At 46.5% G+C, this 22,977-nt stretch overlaps 10 protein-coding genes across 10 annotated transcripts; 5 read left to right on the forward strand and 5 right to left on the reverse strand.

Annotated features, from left to right (window-relative positions):
- Positions 1 to 148: 148 nt before the first annotated feature.
- On the forward strand, positions 149 to 2,010 carry N7478_008395 (uncharacterized protein; the record flags this gene model as incomplete). The annotated part of the gene is made up of 2 exons (XM_056924609.1): positions 149 to 382; positions 442 to 2,010. 2 exons carry the CDS (start codon positions 149 to 151, stop codon positions 2,008 to 2,010), a joined length of 1,803 nt encoding a protein of 600 aa, XP_056777335.1.
- A 119-nt stretch (positions 2,011 to 2,129) lies between these two features.
- Positions 2,130 to 2,520, reverse strand: N7478_008396 (uncharacterized protein; the record flags this gene model as incomplete). The annotated part of the gene is made up of 2 exons (XM_056924610.1): positions 2,130 to 2,270; positions 2,392 to 2,520. 2 exons carry the CDS (start codon positions 2,518 to 2,520, stop codon positions 2,130 to 2,132), a joined length of 270 nt encoding a protein of 89 aa, XP_056777336.1.
- A 566-nt stretch (positions 2,521 to 3,086) lies between these two features.
- Positions 3,087 to 4,787, reverse strand: N7478_008397 (FAD-binding oxidoreductase; the record flags this gene model as incomplete). The annotated part of the gene is made up of 5 exons (XM_056924611.1): positions 3,087 to 3,598; positions 3,643 to 3,721; positions 3,789 to 4,180; positions 4,245 to 4,461; positions 4,521 to 4,787. 5 exons carry the CDS (start codon positions 4,785 to 4,787, stop codon positions 3,087 to 3,089), a joined length of 1,467 nt encoding a protein of 488 aa, XP_056777337.1.
- A 781-nt stretch (positions 4,788 to 5,568) lies between these two features.
- N7478_008398 (uncharacterized protein) lies at positions 5,569 to 7,329 on the reverse strand (the record flags this gene model as incomplete). The annotated part of the gene is made up of 2 exons (XM_056924612.1): positions 5,569 to 7,067; positions 7,134 to 7,329. The coding sequence occupies 2 exons, from the start codon at positions 7,327 to 7,329 to the stop codon at positions 5,569 to 5,571; spliced, it is 1,695 nt and encodes a 564-aa protein (XP_056777338.1).
- A 748-nt stretch (positions 7,330 to 8,077) lies between these two features.
- On the forward strand, positions 8,078 to 9,649 carry N7478_008399 (GTPase domain-containing protein; the record flags this gene model as incomplete). Its single annotated transcript, XM_056924613.1, has 3 exons — positions 8,078 to 8,085; positions 8,135 to 8,256; positions 8,316 to 9,649. 3 exons carry the CDS (start codon positions 8,078 to 8,080, stop codon positions 9,647 to 9,649), a joined length of 1,464 nt encoding a protein of 487 aa, XP_056777339.1.
- A 1,940-nt stretch (positions 9,650 to 11,589) lies between these two features.
- N7478_008400 (cytochrome P450) lies at positions 11,590 to 13,334 on the forward strand (the record flags this gene model as incomplete). Its single annotated transcript, XM_056924614.1, has 5 exons — positions 11,590 to 11,596; positions 11,898 to 12,283; positions 12,340 to 12,956; positions 13,023 to 13,099; positions 13,159 to 13,334. The coding sequence occupies 5 exons, from the start codon at positions 11,590 to 11,592 to the stop codon at positions 13,332 to 13,334; spliced, it is 1,263 nt and encodes a 420-aa protein (XP_056777340.1).
- A 388-nt stretch (positions 13,335 to 13,722) lies between these two features.
- On the reverse strand, positions 13,723 to 16,473 carry N7478_008401 (Rad4 family protein; the record flags this gene model as incomplete). Its single annotated transcript, XM_056924615.1, has 1 exon — positions 13,723 to 16,473. One exon carries the CDS (start codon positions 16,471 to 16,473, stop codon positions 13,723 to 13,725), a length of 2,751 nt encoding a protein of 916 aa, XP_056777341.1.
- A 332-nt stretch (positions 16,474 to 16,805) lies between these two features.
- N7478_008402 (CoA-binding protein) lies at positions 16,806 to 17,334 on the forward strand (the record flags this gene model as incomplete). The annotated part of the gene is made up of 2 exons (XM_056924616.1): positions 16,806 to 16,890; positions 16,955 to 17,334. 2 exons carry the CDS (start codon positions 16,806 to 16,808, stop codon positions 17,332 to 17,334), a joined length of 465 nt encoding a protein of 154 aa, XP_056777342.1.
- Positions 17,335 to 18,096: 762 nt separating this feature from the next.
- N7478_008403 (uncharacterized protein) lies at positions 18,097 to 19,131 on the forward strand (the record flags this gene model as incomplete). The annotated part of the gene is made up of 1 exon (XM_056924617.1): positions 18,097 to 19,131. The coding sequence occupies one exon, from the start codon at positions 18,097 to 18,099 to the stop codon at positions 19,129 to 19,131; it is 1,035 nt and encodes a 344-aa protein (XP_056777343.1).
- Positions 19,132 to 20,584: 1,453 nt separating this feature from the next.
- On the reverse strand, positions 20,585 to 22,378 carry N7478_008404 (uncharacterized protein; the record flags this gene model as incomplete). Its single annotated transcript, XM_056924618.1, has 7 exons — positions 20,585 to 20,875; positions 20,935 to 21,156; positions 21,214 to 21,375; positions 21,436 to 21,528; positions 21,580 to 21,849; positions 21,904 to 21,999; positions 22,061 to 22,378. 7 exons carry the CDS (start codon positions 22,376 to 22,378, stop codon positions 20,585 to 20,587), a joined length of 1,452 nt encoding a protein of 483 aa, XP_056777344.1.
- Between the last annotated feature and the right edge of the window lie 599 nt (positions 22,379 to 22,977).

The following is a 22,977-nucleotide window of genomic DNA, read 5'->3' on the forward strand; positions in this document are numbered from 1 at the left end:
ACTGGAACAAAGGAAAGACAAAACCATGGAAATTGCGGGACTGGATTGATAGGCGCAAACAAACAGTGCAAACCCCCGTTATCGCATTGTTGACAATCCACGGCTCGTTTACAAACTAAACTGTCTCTATTCGCTATCACCGCGCAATATGGCTGCTCCAAGGCCTGCGCGCCCGAAACCCCTGGAATGGAATGGTCCGTCGTACCAGGCCATCTTCATTCGAAATTTAAAGTTGCTACACCTGGACCAGCGCGAAGATTGGCCTGATATCACCCTCCGCTCCTTATCGTCGTCATCCGCCAACCAGCGACAACGGATCCGTTTGGTGGAATGGGCTCTGTATTATTTGTTCAATATTTGGGACCCTGAGAGTGCACTAAATGTATGATGTCTTTCGAGCTTGAATAACCAGAAGAAAAGTCGCCGCTAACATATACTCAGAAACTCCGTCCCTTTTTCCCACCGCTAGAACCTCTACAATCTGTCAACCTCCGCGCAGCGCTCTTCCGTGCCTTGACCGAATTGAAAAAGAATGGAGATCTGGGCCGAGAAACGATTCTTCGAAAGACAATGCTAGACGATTGTAAAGGCGAAAAATTCGATGAGTTACTCGCGGTCTTCTCCACAGCAGTTTTGCGCAAACTCCTGGCGGTGTCCGCGTCCGATGCGCAATGGAGTACTGCCATGAAGCTGTCGACTGCCACGTCAATTTCCACGATCGACTATCAGAATATGATACCGCTTGTAATTGCCCACCAGGTTTCCCTCAGTGCCACAGGGGAGCGTCGCGCACGAGTACACGATGCGTACGATCAATTTTCGCGACTGTTGGACGATAAGAAGGCCGAGCTTGCAGAGCGTGCGAAAAAAGGCTTAGTTGAAGATGTATCACAAGCGCAAGTTGGCTCTGAAGCTATGGAGCGCGAGCTTCGAGCCAATTGGTTGGGTAGTGAGGAGTGGGCTTCTGCTTTGCTTGATGGAGGAGCACAGAGCGCCACGGATTCTTTTCTGGAACTTCCATTTTCAAAAGCTTGGAAAACAGCTACAGAGTCATCTGTGAATAGTCTCAGCGGTAGTGCGAAACAAGATTTGGTTGTTGATCTTGAGACACGAGTGCGACGACTTCGCAGCCGACTACGTAGGTGGCATGAGTTCAATGATTCGCTGCGTAAAGAGCGCGGTGCTTCTGGGACCATTAATGGTGCAGGCTCACAAGGGACTTGTTTACTGTTTCGCGATCATCAGCCGCTGACGGTAGCAAGCATCTCCAAAGCTGTACGGCAACCCGCAGACCGAGGACGGGCTTTGAAAGACGACGACAAATCATTCATTTTGACTGTGAATGAGGCAATCTCCCGAATAAACGGCAAACCTCGCGGAAATAGGGGTCGGAGTTCCCCAAACAATTTCGATTCACCATCACCAGTAAACTACAACACACACACAAGCAAGTCACTGGAATCACCAGTAGTGGAAGCGGCGGCCGCACCCAGCACATACCCCGAACCCTTAAATCAAACTCCTGAGCTAGAAAAATCGCAAGCCCAAACTCCGACTGTTCGTCTTTCTCCTGAACCAGAAGACACCTATGACCCCGAGCCAAACTTTGAACCTGTGAAACAGAGATCCTCATCATACTATACGCTCGCTGAGCGCACCCGCAAATCGATGTCCCTCATCCCACCACTCCCATCACACGAAGCGCCTACACACCCCCGCCAACGCCGTGGCCCGCGGGTCTCCTTTCCAGTGAACCAATTTCAGACACCTCGGAAGTCTTCTGGAAACGGGAGATCAGGTGCTTCCACCCCACAAGACAAACTCTTCGAAGAAGATGCGGAATACAACAGTGTCTTCAAATCACGGCCACGAATCGCCTGTAGTCCTATCTCATCCCCAGCGGTGCATGTCAGTCCCTCTTTTGATGAAGATGAAGGATTTGACCTGGACAATGATGGTACAGAATGGGCAGACGTAGATTCTCCGTCGGTTGCCTCGAGATATAGATAACCGATAAGACATTCGATTGGTCTTGGACATGCCACAAATGTTATAAAATGCACATACTATTCTTACATACACTTGCCCTTGAACTCCCTGGACGATTGATCCTCTAATTTCTCCTCCGTTCAATGCTGTACATATTGGGCTTCATTGGGCTTCATGCCTCCCTCATGGAACTCCGTCCTGGTCGAATCACAATCTTCCCGCACCTCGATAACATCGATATGGAATGCATCTTGTTTGGCAGTAGTCCCGGTTGACCCAAGCTGTAGCAGTCAGCAAAAATGAATCACAGGCCAAGCAAATAGATACCAGGTGCGACCATTTGAAAATGAACTGCTGAATTTGAAGCCTTTGAGAGCCAGCTTGATAACTTTGGCTACTTACATCTATTCCCGTAGAGCTCTCAAGATCCGTATCCTTATGGCTACCCCGGGTGCGGTACCGGAAGACTCTCAATAGCAGATTGGTCAAGGCTTCGATAGGGTACCATATTATTTGTAGAGAAAAAAACATCGTTTTATTTGTGAAGCGATGTTTAACAAGAAAAGTTGTCCTCGACAGGGGGAGACCTCAAGGCTCGGTATTGATGCTTGTCTGATGCAAGGGATTATTGCAAACTATGCAAAATCAAGCAGGGGCTTTGTATATCACTGAATTGGCCAATGTGAAGTAGTACAATGACTGATGATATCTATGTTACAACGATTGAAAAATAATTCTGTAGGTTCATTTAGAAATGTTTTTGGTACATTAGGTCGTGTTGAGGTATCCGATGTCAATATTTGGGCCAATAGATGTTTCATTTCTTCCGTAATCCGAGACTCCGGAGATACTTTGAGATACTTGTGAGACAGGTCATTTGAGTCACTCTATGAAGTGTAGAAAATTCATGAAATAGATGGAAAGTTGATAGATATAGATTATATAGACGAGTCCGTGGTTGTCAGTTATATTGTAATTTGGGGAGTCTGAACTAGAAGTGCGTAATTACTTGACACTAAAGTACATCATAAAATTGCAAGGTTCAACTTGAGAATGTTGTGCAACCGAAGAGCGGGGATTGCGTCTCGCAGATTTCTTCAATCAAAAGGCGCATAGAAGCTAAATCGATGTTCAGGATCATACTTCTCCTTCAATGCCCTTAACTTCTCCAAGCGCCACGGCTCATACCCATACCAACTCCTCGGGCCCTCATTACCAGCAGCATAATTAACATATGAGTACATATGCTCTTGCCCACTGCCCTTGAAAAGGATCTGTCTCATGTTCTCACCGAGATCCCAGGCTTTGGTATCCAGTCCTTCACCATCGGGCTTGTAGACTAGGTATGAGGAAATTAAAAGATTCGCGTCGCGATTTGGAACAGCAGTTGAGTCGGCCGGAATGACCTTTACACCTTGGATCGAGTATCCTTCCAGGAGAAACAATGAGGCTGCTAATGCGGGAGCCTCGTTTGCTGTTTTAGAGAAGAGATCAAAAGCAGCATGCTGTGCTGTGGGATTGAACTCCTGAAGGTCCACGGGGAAGCGGAGCTGAGTGTTGCCTTCTTTTTGACAGGGCGGCGAGGTCTCTTCCATTCGAAGCCATTTTGCTATATCAGTGTATGTGCCTTATTGCTGTCTGAAATTATGGGACCAAGATTGGTGAATGGATCTGTATATTCAGAGCCGACGGCTTCTTTACCCTCGCGCAGTATGAAGAATATGACGACAGACTTGAGGAGTCATTGATGTTAATAGCTGTGCATGTCGAGTCAGAGAAGTATTTGGAATTCACCTCACATTTTCGGGATCGATGGCTGGAATATTCGTAAAAAACGAAAAGGAGATAATATCTTGCGGTTGATCAGGTAGGAGCATCTCGTTAATGGTCTCATACAGAACCTCAACTTTGTCATGAGTGAATATGAAGTTTGTATATGACCAGAGACCATTGTGAGGGACATCACAGATTTTCGATGTGATTGAGGTGACAACACCGAAGTTATGACCTGCACCCTTCATACCCCACCAGAGATCGGAATTTTCGTCGACGGTAATAAGGGTACCATTGGCAAGAACCATATCCAATGATACAAATTGGTCTGCTACGAGGCGATAATTTGCCTGAAGGGCTCCATGGCCTCCTCCAAGCCCTGGACCAATAAGGCTTGTACATTCGCAGATACCAGTCACTATTATCAAAGTATTTTAGAGGAAAGCAAATTTCACATCAAGCATTGCGTATTAAAAAAGTACCTGTCTGCTTGTTCTCAGCCCATAAAGTCTCAGTAATATGCTTCGACGGTGCCCCACCCCCAATAGTAGCGGTTGAGCCATCTTTAGCTATAGAAATTGAGTTGAGTTGATTAAGCCATATTTGAATGCCGTTGTTTACAGCCTCGAGGGAGCTGATTGCACCATGACCTCCATTAACAGCAAGAAATGGCAGGCTATGGGTATTGGCGTATTTGATCTAGTGAATTGAGCAATCTTCCATTCACGTGCTGATATTAATTCTCTGAAGTCACTCACTGTTTCTGCAACATCATTCTCGTTCGCAACCTCCACAACGACGCTTATGTTAGGCGTACCCAACGTCGACCACCGGTTCGTGCTTTCGAGAAACCCCTCTGATCTGGGAAAATGAATATTCGCGTTCGGTGAAAGGAACGATCCGAGCTCGGAAGCTATGTCGCCTCTACTACATAGCCGATTCACCCATGCTAGTTCTGTAGTAGGTGATAAGGTGGAGCAAAAACTTCCAACTAGACCAGCCACGGCCACTGCGACGAACTCCATGGTACCAGGTATCTTTGTTTCTTTCCCTGCAATGTGATATACGAAGTATTTAGGAGGAGTTCCGGAAATAACTCCATAAATACATCGATGCTGGCCCGCGAGCTTTTAGCACACTGTGACACCAACCCCTCCTCCCCCTTCACCGCCTGTAACACATATGCCTTTAACGAGTATCTCATCAGCAATTCCCCTCAGCACATGATTTTCTTCTGTCAAATGTACCATAGCCTATTCTTTCGAAATTACATCGCTGGTCTTTTTATATACATCCTCTGCTCAGACTTGTAGAAATAGTATATATAGGCTCATCAACTATCCCGTGGGAACTCTATAAAAAGTATACATAATTTCTGTAGCGATTAATCCATAAGAATCTACCAAGAACTACCTGGGCAGGCTTTTTGGCTTAGTGAGGTATCCAACAATTTCCAATAAGATCATCACTCCATATATCAAGCATCAGATAATTCTCTCCCCTCCAGATGTCCATAATCATCATCTTTCCAATACATAAGCCTTCCAGCCTCGAGAAATCTCACCATATGCGCATATTCAACTTTAGGAAAAAGACCTATCTCGGATATATTCAGCCGTATAAGCTCTTTCAAATGTTACTATCGCTAGGATCCCACATTATCTTCTCGATATAGAAGATACCTATCCAGAAGTTTATTTTTCTCACAAAAGCCAATATTTCAAGTTTGCAATAGGTCGTCTCTAACGGGGAAGCATTTCTTGCATGGTAGGCAACCTTGGAAGTCAGGTTTGGGTAAACTTCATCTTAATACCAGAAAGGCCTTTTATATTTCTCAGGTTTTCCTGTGATGAGGTCCCGGCCGTGTTGAAATTTCTCGATATGCTCAAAAAGATCATCCCTATCGAAGAATTTTTTCTTGCATGCTAGGCAGGTCAGCCATGAATCGACTTTTGGGATTTTATATCCAGGAGGCATCCCGTATTTCTCAGGCTTTCCAGTAGCCAGATCCCGGCCGTGCTGAAATCTTTCGAGATGTTTGAACAGGTCCAGCCTATTTGAGAAGCTGGTTCCACAAGCTAGGCACGTCAAGTATGGGTCTACGTAGCCATCCTCGCCATAATCACTTGGTGTTGAGACTGTCGCTTTCGTCGATCCCCATCCTGCAGAGCCATCATTGGATACATTATCCTCTATTTCAACCTCTTTACTGGTGCTGTATGCAAACTGACTGTGTTTTGTCTGTTTGTGATCAAATAGTTCACTGGCAGATTTGAAAGTGTGGTAGCAATCGTGACATTGCATGTCGGATGTCTTCAAGTCTTTGATTTGCTGAGTCAAATTCTCAACAGCTCGGTTGCTTTGTCCTTGCATACTTTGAAAGCTCTCCTGGTATTGCTGCATCATCTGCTCAACCACTTCACGATGTCTGTGACGTTCATTCTCCAGTTGCGACAATTGTTCTCTTTCTTTCTGGCGCATCTTTTGCTCAAATTCTTCACGTTGCCTGCGAACCTCAGTCTCCTGCTCCAGGAGTCGTTCTTCTAGTTGCTTCAATTTCTTTTCGTGCATCCTCTCCATACTAATCTTGAGCTCCTGGATATCTGCGTCCCTGCGTTGAAGTTCCTTGGCTTGTTTCTCTTGGTCTGCCCGTAGAATATCTCTCATTTCTTGGTCCTTTTCTTCTTGAATCTCCCGAGCTCTCTCAATTAACTCCTGTTGCATTTTCTCACGTTCTTTCTGTAACTCGCTTTGTAGCTCCTGACCGGCGGATGTTTGATCCAGATCCTTATGTGAATCTACCATCTCAGTCTGGATGGCTAACTTTATTTCTTCTGGTGGCTTAGCCGTATCAGAAGGTATAAAGTTCTGTATCGCGGTCGTCGCTGAGATATCAGTGTTCCAATGTCTCTGCACTTGGGCACCCCTGTCGACAAAATATCCCCAGAAATCTTCCGTGGTCATCAACGTCTTTTCACGTGTTTCTCCAACAGCTGCCTCCACCCTTTCCCAAAATGTGGTGAGAAATATCACATTCTTGACGCCTTCGGGGCCACAAAGCTTTTTGAACATGATAAGATTGCGGTGCGCACACCCTCCCATACGGTTGTCAGATATTCGATGCAGGTAGAGAATGCCACTCAAGTGGATAGCATTCTTGTAAGTCGTTGTCAACCAGGTGGCGATTTCTTTGAGAATGTCTGTATCTTTCCGGTTGGTGTCGTCAAAGCCCGGGGTGTCAACAAGAAAGACGTTGGTGTGAGGAGGGAAGCCTTTGCATCGATAGACTTGCACTTCCTGGGTACCTATCTATAGTATAAGCATTTGATTTTCTTATCAATGAATTTGAAGTCTATTTAAGTCAAACCTACAAGATTGCAGAGCACTGGGGTCACTTATCTCAACTTTCGTGTCCGTGCAATGCGAAATGAAGGTACTCTTTCCCGCACCAGTCATGCCCATGACCGCAATGAAGATGTTTCGCTGCGCGGATTGCAATGATTCCTTTGAGATCTGCCCATTGACTACAAGCAATTGGCTATCATTTCCTGGGGTATGGATAGTCATGATGGTGCGCTTGGATTGAAGAGACGTACAAGGTGACAAGTTGAGTGAATATAAAGTAGGATTACATGGTGGAGCCTGTGGGGCCTATTAAGTATGCTTAGAGGTATTTTGCGGCTGATTGGCGACTTACCTCGTTCGCAATGAACTACTTTAGCGTGCTCACACGGGCCGAAACCCAATAACGGATCTCACGTCAGATCCTTGCCCATTCGTTGTACTCGTATAGCCGCATCGCACTTGGAAGGGGCTCAACTCAGTAAAGAATAACCGACCCCGCAATTTTCTCAGGTCCCATTGGTGGCCTCTCCTACACCTGGTTATTAATTTTAGCATGTTTCTCAGCTTCATCTGCACACTGCTTGTTTTGGAGAAAGCCACCAGATAGCAAAAATCAGTTAGCTCATCACTTGGCTCCACCTCCTTTCCCTTCTGATCCGTGATGTTACCTCAGGGCGCTCCATTCATGCAAGCCTGACACCATAAGGGGGTGTGACTGAGCATGACTTTGATCGCGAAAAAGCAATTCCATCGGTCTTTCTAATCTTGTCTTAGGCTAAGACACAGCCGGCTACAGCCACTTGTGGGGCGGAGCAGTTTCTGTGACTTAAGTGATTTTATTTAAGAGGCGCCCGTTGAGAAAACACGAAGTTCTTGGCCAACTCAATACATCGCTCTTTGAAAATCTATTTGACTTCTGTTCACTACCCTAAGATACTTGGATGTCAAGATCGCCGCTATGAGTCAAGATATGGCAGAGTATGTTACCATGACACTTTGTTCTAGTACCTTGATTAACGCCCCATAGGATCTCAGACAAATCCCCGTGCAGCATAGTACTTGTGATGGGTATCACCGGTGTCGGGAAAAGCACATTCATATCAAAACTTATAGGAGACGATACTGGCATTGGACATGACTTGACATCGTGTGAGTACCGTGCAAAGTCTACCTACCATCTTGTTTATCAACGTTAATAAGCAGTTTAGATACCCAGGGTGTCCAATTCCATAGCATGGAAATCAAGGGCCGCGCTATATATTTGGTGGATACACCAGGATTCAACGACACATATCGCTCGGACTTTGAGATTTTTTCGGAAATTGCCTTCATTTTATCTCAGATCTATCGACGAGGCCTGAAGATAGCAGGCATTCTATATCTGCATCGTATCTCCGATAATAGAATTTCAGGATCGACTTTGAGGAATTTTAAACTCTTGGAGACCATGTATGGCATGGATGCTGCACACCGGGTGTTCCTGGTCACTACTATGTGGGGCTCGTCAAAGGATGAACAATGTGAGGCAGCACTTCGAGAATCGCGATTATTGACTACAAGGCAGTTTTGGGGAAGGTTTTCTGAACAGGGCAGTCAGACAAAGCGATGGCGTGGTGATGAGTGGTCCGCTCTCTCAATCGTCGATGCACTGATATCATTGGGTGATGAGGGAGGATACAAGCCTCTTCTCATCCAGAGAGAGCTCGTTGACGAGGGAAAGCCCCTGAAAGAGACTACTGCTGGGTTGGAGCTTATGTCCGAGTACACAATAGCCGAGAAGGGCTTGTCCGAGGAAATACGCTTGCTTCGATCGGAAGAGTCAGTCTCGCAGCATGATGTCGAGGCCGCTATCTCGGAAATAACCAGGGAGATCAGGGAGATGAGACAAGCGCAGGAGAAACTTAAAGTGTCAACTCGAAAGCTATTCATCGAGAAAGAACGTTCTTATGGCAAAGTGCTCTCAAAAATCCGCGACGAACAGCAGAAGCTTTCGGGTGAGCTTCAGGAACAGAGAGAGAGATACGCACGATTGCAAAACGAGATAAAAAGCAACGATAAGCTACGTATCGACGAGCACCGCTACTGGAGCCAGAAACGAGCAAACCTTGAAGATCAGGCACGAATGGGTCGTCGCAGGAGAGACAGCATTGAAGTGGAATGCCAGAAAATTGACGAGGAGGAATCCGTGCTGAACGAGCATCTGATTGAATTCGAAAATGAAAATGAAAGCAGCATCTCACAAGTTTCACATGACATACAGGAGTTGAGAAAAAGAGACGTTGTGAAGCGGAATATACTCCCACTGTTGGGACTTTTAGCAGGAGTGGGCCTCACCGCTGCTGGTGCTGTGACAGGATTAGTACCTCTGGCGGGAGCTGGGGTGGGATTGACTATCAGTAGCGCGAGTGAGATAAAGTTCTCCCGAAATATTCGACATCAAGGACCATATGAGAACTCCCATGGGTCATTTGTATCGAACTCGTCCACGGCAGCTTTCAACGGAGCACAAATTTCGGACATTCTCTTGAGTGGTAGTAAATGACATAGGTTCAATAGGGGAGTCTCTTGTGTAGAAAGGATCGGTGGGAGCCAAGAATCGGCTGGACGTGAGGGTTCGCTCACAAATGTAGAGGGGTAAGAATATTGTTTTGGCGGATCCATCATGAGCGGCCGGTGCTCGGGCCGCGCTGGCGATACGCCCGGTCAGGATACACATGATGGATGGAGATCCTGTGTCCAACTTCGGAGTTTAGTCACTGTAGGAGACAAACCAGGGAAAATAGGCTACACGCCAGTCACTTAATAGTATGGTGGATGCCGGTGTGGCCAAATGAGAATCCTGACTATTGTACGTTTTGATTTTTGCATTTTTTTGCATTTTCTTGATTTATTTTATCTCTTTTATTTGTCTAGAAGTTTGCGAATTTCCGTTTCGATTGACTTGACTGATACTACTGGTCAATAATCTTCTTTTTGCGATGAGTGGACATGAACAAGAATTGGTATTGCGTGGAAGAAATGGAGGCCCCCAACTCCCGATCTACATCGCAGACCAATGGTATGTGATGTGTATTCTTTGTTGTGAGAAGTGCGAGCCACTAGAACAACTCTAAAAATGACCTGTATGCATATGAAATTAGTTAGGAGCCACACTGAGCTGTTCGAATGTCTTAACAAATCATTTTGCGACTGTCTGGTTGAATTGGTTCAATTCTAGAGCCTGGGAGATCCTTCCGATGGATTAAGATGGCCGAAGGCTGGAGGCATCTTCATAATGAGATACATCTATCACATTGAATATCATTCCATCGTAAGAGGTAGTATTTTTGAACAGACAGCCTGTGTACGGCTACGGCCATAACTTGAGGTTATGCCGATTGAACCAGGATTCATGAATGCCAAGTTTTCAATATTATTCTGCAGTCTTCCTGAAATTTGGAATATCGAGAAACATCAAGTGATTCTAACCCCGGGATTTCTTCCAAACATGAGAAGCAGTCGTGGGGACTAGGAGCCATAGCAATCCTAGTAAAAAGTGAAAATGTTGGACAGAAACACAAATCAGAGCAAAACAAAGCCAAAAACCAAACGGAAAAACCGAAATAGAGCGCCGACATTAGGGTGATGCCCGATATTTCCTGAAATCCAGCAAGACTGGAGTATGACTCGCTCAACTTAAAGACCGAGCTCCGCGATTTAGCGGCGATCATTGTTGTCGGCTCGGCCGTTCAGGGGCGGACCGGACGCCGAGCGGATTCTGTGCGTTCTATTTACACCAATAGCATGTCACTCAAAATCCAATAGCCTACCACTCAAAACTCAAAATGTGCCCAAACTAAAGTAGACTAGGTAGCCTTTAAGCCCTCAAGTGGAGAACGGCACAATGAAGCCGTGGAGGCTACATGGAACCAAAAATTGAAGTTAATAGTTCTACCAAACCATGGCTAGTAAAGGTTACGGCATGGATAAATAGCATATTCCTTACTACTTTTAATCTGAGCTGTAAACATGTTCGATCGAGTCGAATTTGAGTTCTATATAGTCGCGCAACATGATCATCTTCACAGGACCATCCCTAAGTGCTGTACTACTTCCAAGATTATGGCGCATGGTACACGTAGAGTAAAAGTTGGAATAGTGAAATCGATGACGTTTCTCAAATGCAACTAGAAGTATGTTCGAGTGAGGGATATGGCTTCGTTATCATGAAAGTTGGTTGGTGGATATTCAGTCCCACCCACACTGCATACTACATCACCCTTGCAGACGGAGATTTAGAACCACGTGGACTCGGGAGTTCGGAGGTTGCAACACCGTCAACTAGTTTGACGATGCAGCAAATAGGCCTCTCAGTTTTCAATAATATAAAGCTCCAAAGAATATCGTCTAGAATATAACTATATTCAATTAAATCAGAGTAAAAAAGTACACATCAACCATGCTTTCTCTAACCAGCTTTCCTGCTCTTATCATCGTCATATTATGTATAGTAAGTTTGGAGACCTTCCATCAATCATATACCTCAGGTATATCCAGCTTTAATTGTTTTCAAGCTACTCATATCTAAATGCTTTATTCAGCGGATTATCTATCAAAGATTAACAAATCCACTGGCGAAATTGCCGGGACCCGAGATCTCGAAATGGACAGACCTCGTTTATCTATATTATTGGTTCGCTGGAAAGGTTCCTTATTATGTTCATCATCTGCATAAGACATACGGTAAGAAAACCATTCGTTTGATATCGAATTTTCAAAATAACTTTCAAATGCTCAATAAAGGATCTTAGGCCCCGTTGTTCGCACAAGCACCACCCAAGTGGATATCTGTGACGTTGGCGCAGCACGAGAAATCCATAAAACAAACACCAAATTCCTGAAATCCAAGTTCTACGAAGCAATTATCGCAAAGGGTATCGAGAATGTTTTCAACACAACGGACCCAAAATTCCATTCTAATCGCCGTCGTCTACTGGCCACCCCTATTTCCGATTCATCCCTAAGCAAGCATCAGCCTTTAATATCAGGCCGAATCCAGCTAGCCGTGGATAAGATGGCCGAGGAAATCAAATCTACAGGCGCGACAGACATCTTCAAATGGTGGTTGTTCATGGCAACCGATGTCATCGGGGAGCTAAGCTTTGGCGAGTCATTCCGGATGCTAGAAAGGGGAGAGGTATAGTTATACTCAACGGTCATAACCTGTCAAGTGATGCTAATAATCTCTGACAGAAAAATCAATATACTAGGGACTTAGAAAGTGTATCAAGTCTCCAGCCCATCAAAACTACATTCCCCAACATGGTCGACATTGCCCGCCGCTTGCCAATTCCAATATTTCAGAAAGCAGGCCAAACGACGAACAGAATGATCTCATACGCCGTTCAATCACTAGATCGATACGCAACGCACGTAGCAGAGAACCCAGATAACCACAAGCCATCTCTTTTCACCAAGCTTCTGGACCCGGAGAAAAGCGGACTATCTCGACTGGAAATCGTCCGTGAAGCTCAAGGATACATCGTCGCAGGAAGCGATACCACAGCTGTAACGCTTACTTATCTTGTTTACTCTGTCTGTCGAGATATCCGTGTTCGAGATCGTCTGGTAGCTGAGTTGGCATCTCTTCCACAACCTATCGAGGACAGAAATCTTCGTGATCTACCATACCTGAATCAGGTTATCAACGAGACGCTGCGACTGCATACTGCTGTGCCGTTTGGGTTGCCGCGTGCTGTACCGGCCGAGGGGGCTACCCTTAAAGATGAATTTATTCCTGGTGGAGCGACTATATCGACGCAGTCATATAGTCTTCATCGGGATCCTGAGATTTTTCCTGACCCTGAAAGGTATGTGAATAGGACATTCTCATTCAAGTTGATACCTTGAAACTTAATACTGATATACCTAAACAGATTTTATCCTGAGCGATGGGAGAACCCGACTAAAGACATGAAAGATGCTTCCATACCGTTTGGAGGCGGATCGCGAAGTAAGTGAACTTCATTGAAGAAACACAATTTTTAGGGCTTCAGCTAATTCAATTTTTAGTTTGCATCGGTATGCACCTTGCTCGTATTGAGCTTCGATTAGCGACGGCTCTATTTTTTAACAGGTTCCCGAACGCATCTATTTCGGCGAAGGATGGAATGAGTGATGAAGATATGATAATGAAGGCGTTTTTCCTAATGGCACCTCAAGGACACCGCTGCCTAGTACAGAATTGAGGGTCTTTTTGTCCAATGTTGTTGATACTCCTGGGAGCGATACTATCTCGGACGAGTATAGGCTCACTGACCGTGGACAGCTTTATTGTATTGGTGTCCAGGTGTTACATCATTGCCCTCAAATGCTATATCTGTAATAATGTAATATTTTGAATCAGAATATCAATGTAAAATATTCAATGTTTGAACACACGATTTTCATCTTCAGGTAACATATTTCTGGATGCTCTGTCTGGATGCTCTGACTCGAGACAATTTAGACTCAAATATATCGTAAATTAAAGACATAGTGACCACGGAGACAGCGTACTGTAGATAGTAAAGCATGATCGTCAATATTCCACTATTTGAATGGTATCATTAAGCTAATAGTACACAGTGTAAGCAATTAACCACCTCGTCGACGACGACGTGTGTTGCCCCGAGTTGGCGGAGCATAATCGGGCTCCGTATCATCGTCGTCAGCATCCGATGAAGGTATTGATATTGGTAAAGATAGATTCCCAGATTCGCCTTCGCGATTAGATTCAGGGGGATGTTCATTACCTTTTTCTGGATCATCTTGATGATGCTCAACGACCAAACCATCATATCCTTCATCATCACCCTCACCAGGCAGTAGAAATCCACCACCCGTATCAGCAGCATCATGGTCAGGTTCATCATCGTGAAAACGGCGCTCATCAACAGACTCTATAGCACCATGGGGATTATTCTTCCGTGTCGCTGCAAAGGGATTTTGAGCTTCTCGCTCATCATCATCTGCGGGATCATTTCCTCCATATTCTTCTCGTACACGCTCCGCAATCCGCAATCCAAACAAGAATTTACGCCAAGTCTGCAGAATACGTTTCTCGGCCTTCAGCTCTTCACGCTTGCGTTTTTCAGCAGCTTCCACACGCCAGGCATCTTTGAGCAAGTCCTCGTTTTCAGCTGCGACCACCACTCCCTGTATGACTGGTACTGCCATCTTGGACCCGAATTCGAAGCCAGTAACTGCCTCCGCATAGTCAATCCCAAGCTTTTTGCAGACCCTTACAGTACCCGGGTACGGAACATGGGCAGCACCACGAGGTACCATGCTCGGAACGAAGCAGTCAATGTTTCCGTAGTTATTTTTGGGAATGATTCCATCCTGGATAGGCGGTGGGATGATGTACTCTGTTTGATTACGAGTGTAAAGGCCTTGCAGCGGTTTTTCACCCGTTGCACGTTGTTGCTCCTCTACCTCACGCTTGCGGATGAGAGTAACAGCTCGGATGGGAACTCGCTTAAGCGGAGCGGCACCGGGTACGATTTGTCGTCCTTCTTTGTGCCAACTCTCTGCTGACATGCATTTGACCACGTCCGCTCGTCGAAATACGGGCTCTTCTTTTGCGCGGGCTCCTTTGCCCGCTATGAACGTTCGTACGGACTCTGCGCCCGGTTTGAGTGCTTCCTCGCGACGGAGAAATCGTTCGAGTACAAATTCTGTTGATGTGCGGAGGCTTTGGAGTGTATCGCTTGCTTGGGCTGGTTTCTTCTTCTCGGGTTGTTTTCGCTGAAGGTCCGTTGTATCTTCTAATCTATCGACCTCGGTTCTTTTGTTTGGAGGTCTTTCGTAGCCACGCATTACCACCCGGAACCAGTCGAATTCAAGGTACTGGCCGCGTAAACCTGGAAGTGGGATCTTTTCGACCGGCATGCGGAAACCTTTCGTTTTGCTAGGCCATGTACGTCGTTTGAGATATCGCGTGGTGACGTCTTTGGCAGTTCCATCAGCGGAGTGAGCGATAACGTAGCATATTACCTGCTTAGCCCGCTCAGCTTTGGCGCCACGTGGTTCAAATGACGCCTGAAGATCGGCTGTTGGTGCTAATGGATTGGAAAGAACCAGAGGGTCAACCGATACGATCGCATTAGTGACCGGGGAAGCGACTTCTGTCCAGTAGATAGGGAAGGGAAGGTCGGCATCGTATTTGCTGGATTTTTTTTTCTTCGTCGATTGTAATGTTTCGGATTCGGATTCACATCCTGATTCCGACCCGTCGGAGTTGCCTGCGGCGCCAGCGCCGGGGCTTTCTTCTTCTTGCTTCTCCTTTTTCTCTTCTTGTTTTGCCTTGGGTGAGGTATAAATTTCAGCTTTGGTCCAACCAAAGCCCAGCGGTTGTAGATTTGCTACTAGCCTCGCTTCGATCCCTAACGCTCTTATCAAGGCCGTGAATAATTGAGCTCCAACGTCGCGAGAGCCCTCCATACGCTCTGCTGTTGCTCGAAACTCTGGAAGATTTGCAATACGTTCCCCGTGTCGGTCGGAATCATGGTCTTCCTTGTGAAAGTCCTTTAGAATTTCTTGTAACGAAGCGACCGAGCGATAGCCATGTTTCCGTAGCCCAGGTGCTGAGATGCGAAACTGCTTCCTCCAATAGGCCACAAGCACTTTCAGGAGAATGAGTATTGGATCGCCTCGACTCATATCGGGCTGCCCAGGTTCCAGGCGCTCCGATTCATCGCCCCAATCTTCCTTCTTTCGAGCCTGTTTTCCTTTCTTTTTCGATTTAGGCGGCTCCGGCTTCTTCTCCGGTAGCTCTAGCCCGGACGCGATTTTCCATTTCTTCACTTCCTTTTGTATTCCTTCCGGTAGTTTGTTGCGTAGAGTTTCGTGTACCTTTTTATCATTGATCCAGGCATTACGAATGGCATTGTGAAAGAGCAAACACTGGACATGTATACAATGCGATTGAATGCGAATGTGACGCTCGATCTTGCTGGGACCTTTCTTTGGATCTGTCAGATCGACAATAGGCGCCTCATTTTTGTCCAGTGTCAATTCTAGATCTTCGTATTCCGGGACGGCCAGCGTCATCGGGGTATTCGAGCTTGTCTTAGTATCGATGGCATCTTCCCAATCGATTTCGTCATCGTCTGAATCTTCCTCGTCATCGGACTCCGGTATCCCTGCCGGCACGGGCGTCACCTTCGCTGAGCTTTCGAGGTCCTCGGGGACATCACTGAGGGGTGAGTCGGAATCAGAGTCGGAGCTCGAGCTTGAATTATCGGGGAAGGGCTTGGCAGGGTTATTCGTATCGGCCTGGGCCTGGCGTTTGGCCGGGGGCGGGTCCTCGGAGGAGAAGCGCTTGCGGGGGACGAACGGCGGCATGCGCGGGACGGAGGTGATGGTTTGAAAGGGTCTAGTCGTTATGGAGGAAATGAGACCACGTTGTGGAGACTGGTAGATGAATCGTGGAAGCGTGGAAAAGTCAATCAGCTCCGAAGCTACCGGGCGGAGAAGGGAGATGAGCGAAAGAATGCGACATGTAATAAAGATGGTCAATGTTCGGCAGGTGCCGAGGTCGGGTTTCTTTTCCCTTCAACTTCACCTTCACCTTTTTACACTTTCACTTCCTTTAAGCTCTCCTTGTCTACGCTCACATTGGAATTATTTCTTCTATTTCTTAATCAATTCTTACTACTACCACTGGAACCCCCATAATGGAAGCTGTTAAGCGATTCTTCTCTTCCCCGCGTTTTGCCGTCGCGGGTGCCAGCAATGACACCCATAAATTCGGCTACAAGAGTATATATCTCTCTCAATAAGACGACAGTTACTGCATTCAGTTTACTAATAATTACAAATGCAGTCCTCGCATGGTACCACCAGCACTCGTTACCAGTCACACCCCTCAATCCCCGAGCTGCGCAGATCTCCCTCCCATCGCGTGCTTACGATACTGTCCCCTCACCAAGTGGACTCCCTTCGCCCACCCAGACTTCATTGTCTGTTGTGACTCCTCCAGCAGTGACCCTAAAGTTACTTCAGGAAGCCCATTCTGTAGGTATTCCTGCCGTGTGGCTGCAGCCTGGTACCTTCGACGACGCTGTCCTTGATTTTGCGCGGGGTCATTTTGAGGCGGTGATTGCGGGCGATGGTGGATTAGGTGGAGAAGGCTGGTGTGTGTTGGTGGATGGAGATGATGGACTTGATGCGGCTGGCGTTCGATGGACTAGCCAGCGACTGTAATCCACTTCATGGGTCTGATATCTGCTGATGGAATTGCGGCTCTCGGGTTCAACTTATAGAAAGGAATTTAAGAAGCTGAATATAGTATCATGATGAACAGTGCACGCAGAATCTCGAGCTTATAATATGGTTGGGCCGACAGCGATTTGACTGCTTGATCAATGAATATTCTGTAAATCATCATTCGTTAGCAATCACAATGAGCACATAAATTCACACAACACACAAAAATGAATGACTGGGAACATGTCATATAATAAGAGATAGCAGATATTGTATGCTCCACTGTATCCTCACCGTATGTTGTGATTCCGAATTGGGTTTAGCGCCCACGATCACTACAAAGTGGAGAACTTGAAGAGGCTGGTATCTAATGTATAGGGATCAACATCTTCTTTTCTCATTTTTATGATAAATAGAGTCATTGAAGGTATTGAAAATATGAATATCATTGGATGATCTGATTATTTATTGACTTTTTCCAAGGAAATATCGATGCGAGGGACTAAATGTCTCAGGTTGATTGGATCTTGTTGATGTTGACATAGGAGCAAGCTAAAAACCCCAGCTAAACTCTTTTTTGTTTTGGTTTCTTTTTTTCGATTTCGATTTCTTGCTTTTGATTACTTCCTGGTGGCTGGTGCCAGTGCGACATTCCCTCTAATACTCCGGATTCTCTCCGACTTGTCTTTGTTCCATCTCATCCTCATCCTCCCTTTTCATCCCTTATTCCCAGATCAGAAACAAATAAAACAAAAGACCATGCCCGACATGCCTGCGGTCTTCCACCAGGCCTCGTCCCCGCCCAAAGTCGACCTCGCCAGTGCGCATTCACAATTTTTCCAAGTCCCCGCCTCATCCTCCGCCTCCTCATCTCTCTACTCGCTATCTGTCAGCCGTAAGCGACCTCGCCGTGAGACAGAAAAAATCACCAAGTTCGATTTCGAAGCCCCCATCACCACTTCACCGCTTTTCCTTCCCAGCCACCAACATGCCATCGACTACCACGCTGCAGAGCTAGACTATCGTCCAAACAGGTACAGAGAGTCCTTTCTACCACCCTCTCTCGATGGAAGCGTCGACTCGATCGCCCCAGAACCCCTCGGTACAAGTCGTAAGCGCAGTCGCCGCGACTCATGCATCGCTTCTCCATCCGTCGAAGAGACACCAACATCTAGCAGACGCCCAGGATGGGGCCGCACCGTCATCAACGCCGTTGGCAAAGTTCTCGATTTATGTTGGACGGGCGCGTTCAAGGGCTTCTACGCTGGCGGCGGACAAGGTTACGATATGACAGCCGGGTCGCCTACCCAAATTACTACCACTTGGCAGAGCCCAGCGAGCGAGAAAGATACCCCCATGCCCCACACGCCTATCCCGGGTCAGTATCCCGAAGAGGATGCCGATCGCAGCTGGGTCGTTGTCCCCACTCAAGCGAGCGATCCCTTCGACCATGACGATCTCGCTAGTCCATCTCTCAAATCACGCCGAGTACACCAGGCATCCAGCCCTCGTCGCCGACCGGCTGTTATGCCAAAGATGGCAAAAAGACCAAGCTCCGCCATGAGACCGTCTACTCCATCGCGTATTCCAACTGCGTCGCCGAGGTCTAAGGGTGGGCCCGCATCAGCAGATATGCAGCGGCATGCGGCGCGGATGAGACGGAAGGAGCGAGAAGAAGACGCGAGCATTCAGAGATTGAATAAGCAGCTACAAGCCATGATCCGGGAAGGGAAAGAGGCACTAGGAACAACGATCGAAGTGGATGATATCGATATGGACTTCGACTCGTCTTGATGCATTGGCATGCATGGCTATACGTTCTCTTTTCTTCTTCGGCGCTTGCTACTACTCTCTTTGATATCCTCGCTTCTTGGATTTCGTCCCATTTAACGACTTGATACCCCAGTACTCACCTTGAGTGCTCTGAGCCTGTAACAACACTTGCATGGCTTCACGATTTATGATCTCGGTGGTTTCACCTTCCTTTCGCTTATTTGCCAAGTTGTCTTTTCATAGCTTTGATGATTAATGGGTTTAGCTGAGAAAATTAGCGGGTTTACCATCAGCTGCAATAAACTTAATTGCTTCCGTGCGTTTTTTTTTTTCGGAGTTTAGTATTACTTTCATAAAAACGTTTATAGTATCCTTAATCTTAACCGGTGCTTGAGGTGATCACTTGATTTGTATAGATTACTCTTTTTGCTCTCTATTTCTACGGGTAGTGGAATTCATCTTTGCCTTGATATCAGTATGCCTTGGTCCGGCATTTTTGGGTCAGGGAAAAACTACATTCCTACACGCCTCAGAAATAAATCAATCCAACGATCATCATAAAATCCCATTTCTAGGGCTTCGAATTCAACTTGAAAATGATTCCCCAGAAAGTATCTCGTGCTTTTGTATCTTTAGGCTACATATTGTTCCCATGGCCAGTCACATAGCATGTTATTACATGCGACAAAAAAGTCTATGCAAACAGCAATGCTATCGCTACCCTTCAATCTAACTCAACACAAAATGATTCAAGACTTGCGGAGATCGAAGGAGTCCTTCAAAAGATAAAGAAAACCTAAGCCAAGCTCGTCCGCCTAAGCCTTCGTCAACTGGCCACATTTTTTTGGGGATTTGGGGAGCGCAAGCTGTGTATGCTCATAAAAAAAGATTATTTTTACCAGGTGGTGGAAGATAAAGAGAGGCAATAGGAGATCTCGATGGAAATGTACATAGAGCTTGGCTAAGAGGCAAGGGATAATCTGCTAGCTCATCTGAAATGGACGTTTGTTTGTTTTTTCTGAAATCTTTCTTTGGAGGAAATAAACAAAAATGAAAGAAAAAGCAGGCGGTACACCGAGGATTCAAGTTATCTCAATTAAAGTATAAGGACCTTCTTCCTCTGACTTCCGATCAAAAAAGTCTTTTCAAGTAAAATTGCCCGTTAGCTGCTTTACCAAAGACGAATTGTATTTATTTGTAGAAACTCGAACATATAGATGAAGTAAAATAAGTTTGTAGACGGGTGGCCAAATGTACACCAGATAATAGGCATGAGCGGCTAGGCTAGCATCCGGGTAAAAACTCTTGTTGCGGAATGAAATTCTACACAAAACACGACATTGGAGTGAGAAAGCATTGAAGGCTCACTTGAATTTAAACAATCTCACTAATTCAACAGGATAAAAGTAATGTCAGGTGGAAAATAGTAAATCAACAGAAACCAAACTTGAAGCACTTATGACCAAAAAATATCCTACTGGCCGGCTTGCTTTTGAGCCTTGTGCTCAGCGACATAACCAGGTCCATGGTGAGGGCCAGCATTGACAGATCCCGCGGGAGAACCAGGAGCGCCGGGAGGAGCCATACTGCTACCATCGCCAATCTTGCTTGGGTCGCTCTTTCCAGGGGCAGGTGTACCAGGGGGGGAGAGAGCCTTGGTGAGCTTGCCGATAGGACCACTCTGCATCAAGACATCGGTCAAGGTAGATCCCTGGATAGGGGCGGCACGAGCCTCGTGTGAGGTGGTATCGCGACGACCCTTCATCTATTCAAACTGTTAGTGGATACTTGAAATATTGTTGATTGAGTCAAGAGATCACATACCGGCAGCAAGCCAACACCGTGGTGGGCATTACCAACGAGCCCGCCGAGACCACTCTCGGCAGCAAGTTCCTTTAGAATGTTGCTGGACTTGTTGGACTTATTCTTCTTGTCATCTTTGTCTGCCTTGTTAGGGGCATGCTGGTTAGCCGGTTTGCCGTCGGCAGGCTTCTTGTTCTCGGCTGGCTTCTCATTGCTTTCCGGCTTCACTTGGCGCGCGGATAACTGTCCCTCAATCATTGTTATTTTCTGCTCACTCTGCTTCAAGGTATATCAACTTACTGGAATTGAGACCATCTTGGCAGCAACATCCAATCCCTCTCGGAAGGTAGCAACAGAGTCATCGGTCACACTCTTGGGAAGAAAACCATGGCTCCCCTCGGCTTCATGGGGAATGGGCCCATCTGAATCCTCAAGCTCGCGACGGTGGCTCTGGCTTGTGGGCTGAGGCTAGTTAGAAAGACTAGGCTTCCATCGGTTAGACATGTGCAATGATTAACTTACAGAACCCTTAGTAAGGTTGTCGACCAAGCCAAGGACTCCCTTGAACTGACGGGACTCATGCTTCTTATCGTCGGTCTTCTTGTCGTCCTTATCCTACTTAAATTAGTCGCCATCCACAGAATGTTAAACTGTAAGAACACATACCTCGGCGAGAAGCTTGCCAACAATTGGCAGGCTGCTGAGATCGCTTTCAAGGTCTCGCTTGTGGTTCTGACCGTAGTTCTGAAGGTAGTTCTGACCATCATTTTGGCCATCGTTCTGACCGTCGTTTTGGCCATCGTTCTGGCCATCATTTTGTCCAGCGTTTTGGTCATAGTTCTGGCCAGCGTTTTGACCGGCATTCTGTCCGGCATTCTGTCCAGCATTCTGGCCCCAGTTCTGACCATAATTTTCACCGTGGTTCTGGCCCTCATTCTGTCGACGGATGTTAGAACCTGGATTATCTTGACCGGGAGCTGCTTCTCGTACCTGACCGTGATTCTCAAATGGCTGATGGCTGAGTTCATCGTCATAAGATCTGGCTTCATTTCCATTGTTGGGAGTATTTGCGGGGTTTCCTTGGTCCTAAAAGCATGTTAAATTCATGTTCAGAAATCCAAAGTACAAAGTCATTCATTGTACTTACACCACCAAAAATTTCACCCAGCAATGGGAATTTCGCAAGATCACCTGTGAAGGAACGCTTCTGCTCATCTCCACCGCCACCAAGCAATCCACCGACAAGAGGAAGCTTGTCAAGCAAGTTCCCGTGTCCGGTAGCGCTCTCCTCATCTCCTCGTGGAGTCAATTCCTTGAATAGACCCTTCACCACATCATTGACCTGGCCATTGGCAGTACCAGCTCCAATGAAATTTCCAGTGCCACCACTGCCAGTCTTCTGAACGGGCGCAGCCAAGCTCACAGCCGTGAAAAGCGTGAGCGCGTAAGTAGTTTTAACCATCATGTCGTCGGACTGTTGTAATGATTCACCTCGGTTTAGTGATAGTAACGTCGCGAACGACGGGTCGAGAAGGTGAAAAGGGCGAAGAAAAAAGTTTACGGAATGCGAAGCAACGAGGGATGAGGGAGTTTGTCTGTCTTTATACCGCTGATCCCCTTGGTGACATTCTAGAATTACTGGGATGAAGGGGTCGGGGATTAACAAATTGCTTCCCCTCCTGCTTGGAATAAATTGCCTGTTGGCTCATGTCAACAGACCCCTCTTTGGGGAATGTCCTCCTGCGACATTTCTTATTACTGGGTGGCTTGGTGGCTTGCTGCTTCAACAAGAATGTTCCGAGGCTTGTTTTGAGGGATGATTGGGTCGATCATGGCTGCCGCGTAGGGATGCAAGGGGTTGAATCGCAGATCGTGGGTATTGATATAGGTACTTCTAGTGTCTCCTCCGCTGTTCGCCCCATACCGAAGCTGGTCCGATTTCCGTTCCAGCGCTGAATTGCGTTAGATAGATACTTTCCAGTGTCGGAAATTTGCGAATAGCCCTACTTGAGCTCGTTCTTTGCATGTGTGTTCGTTTTGGATCTCACGCAATTTTGATTTGTT

The sequence above is a fragment of the Penicillium angulare genome, assembly GCF_028827245.1.
Source record: "Penicillium angulare strain IBT 27051 chromosome Unknown utg000005l_segment0_segment0, whole genome shotgun sequence".
Classification (NCBI taxonomy): domain Eukaryota; kingdom Fungi; phylum Ascomycota; class Eurotiomycetes; order Eurotiales; family Aspergillaceae; genus Penicillium; species Penicillium angulare.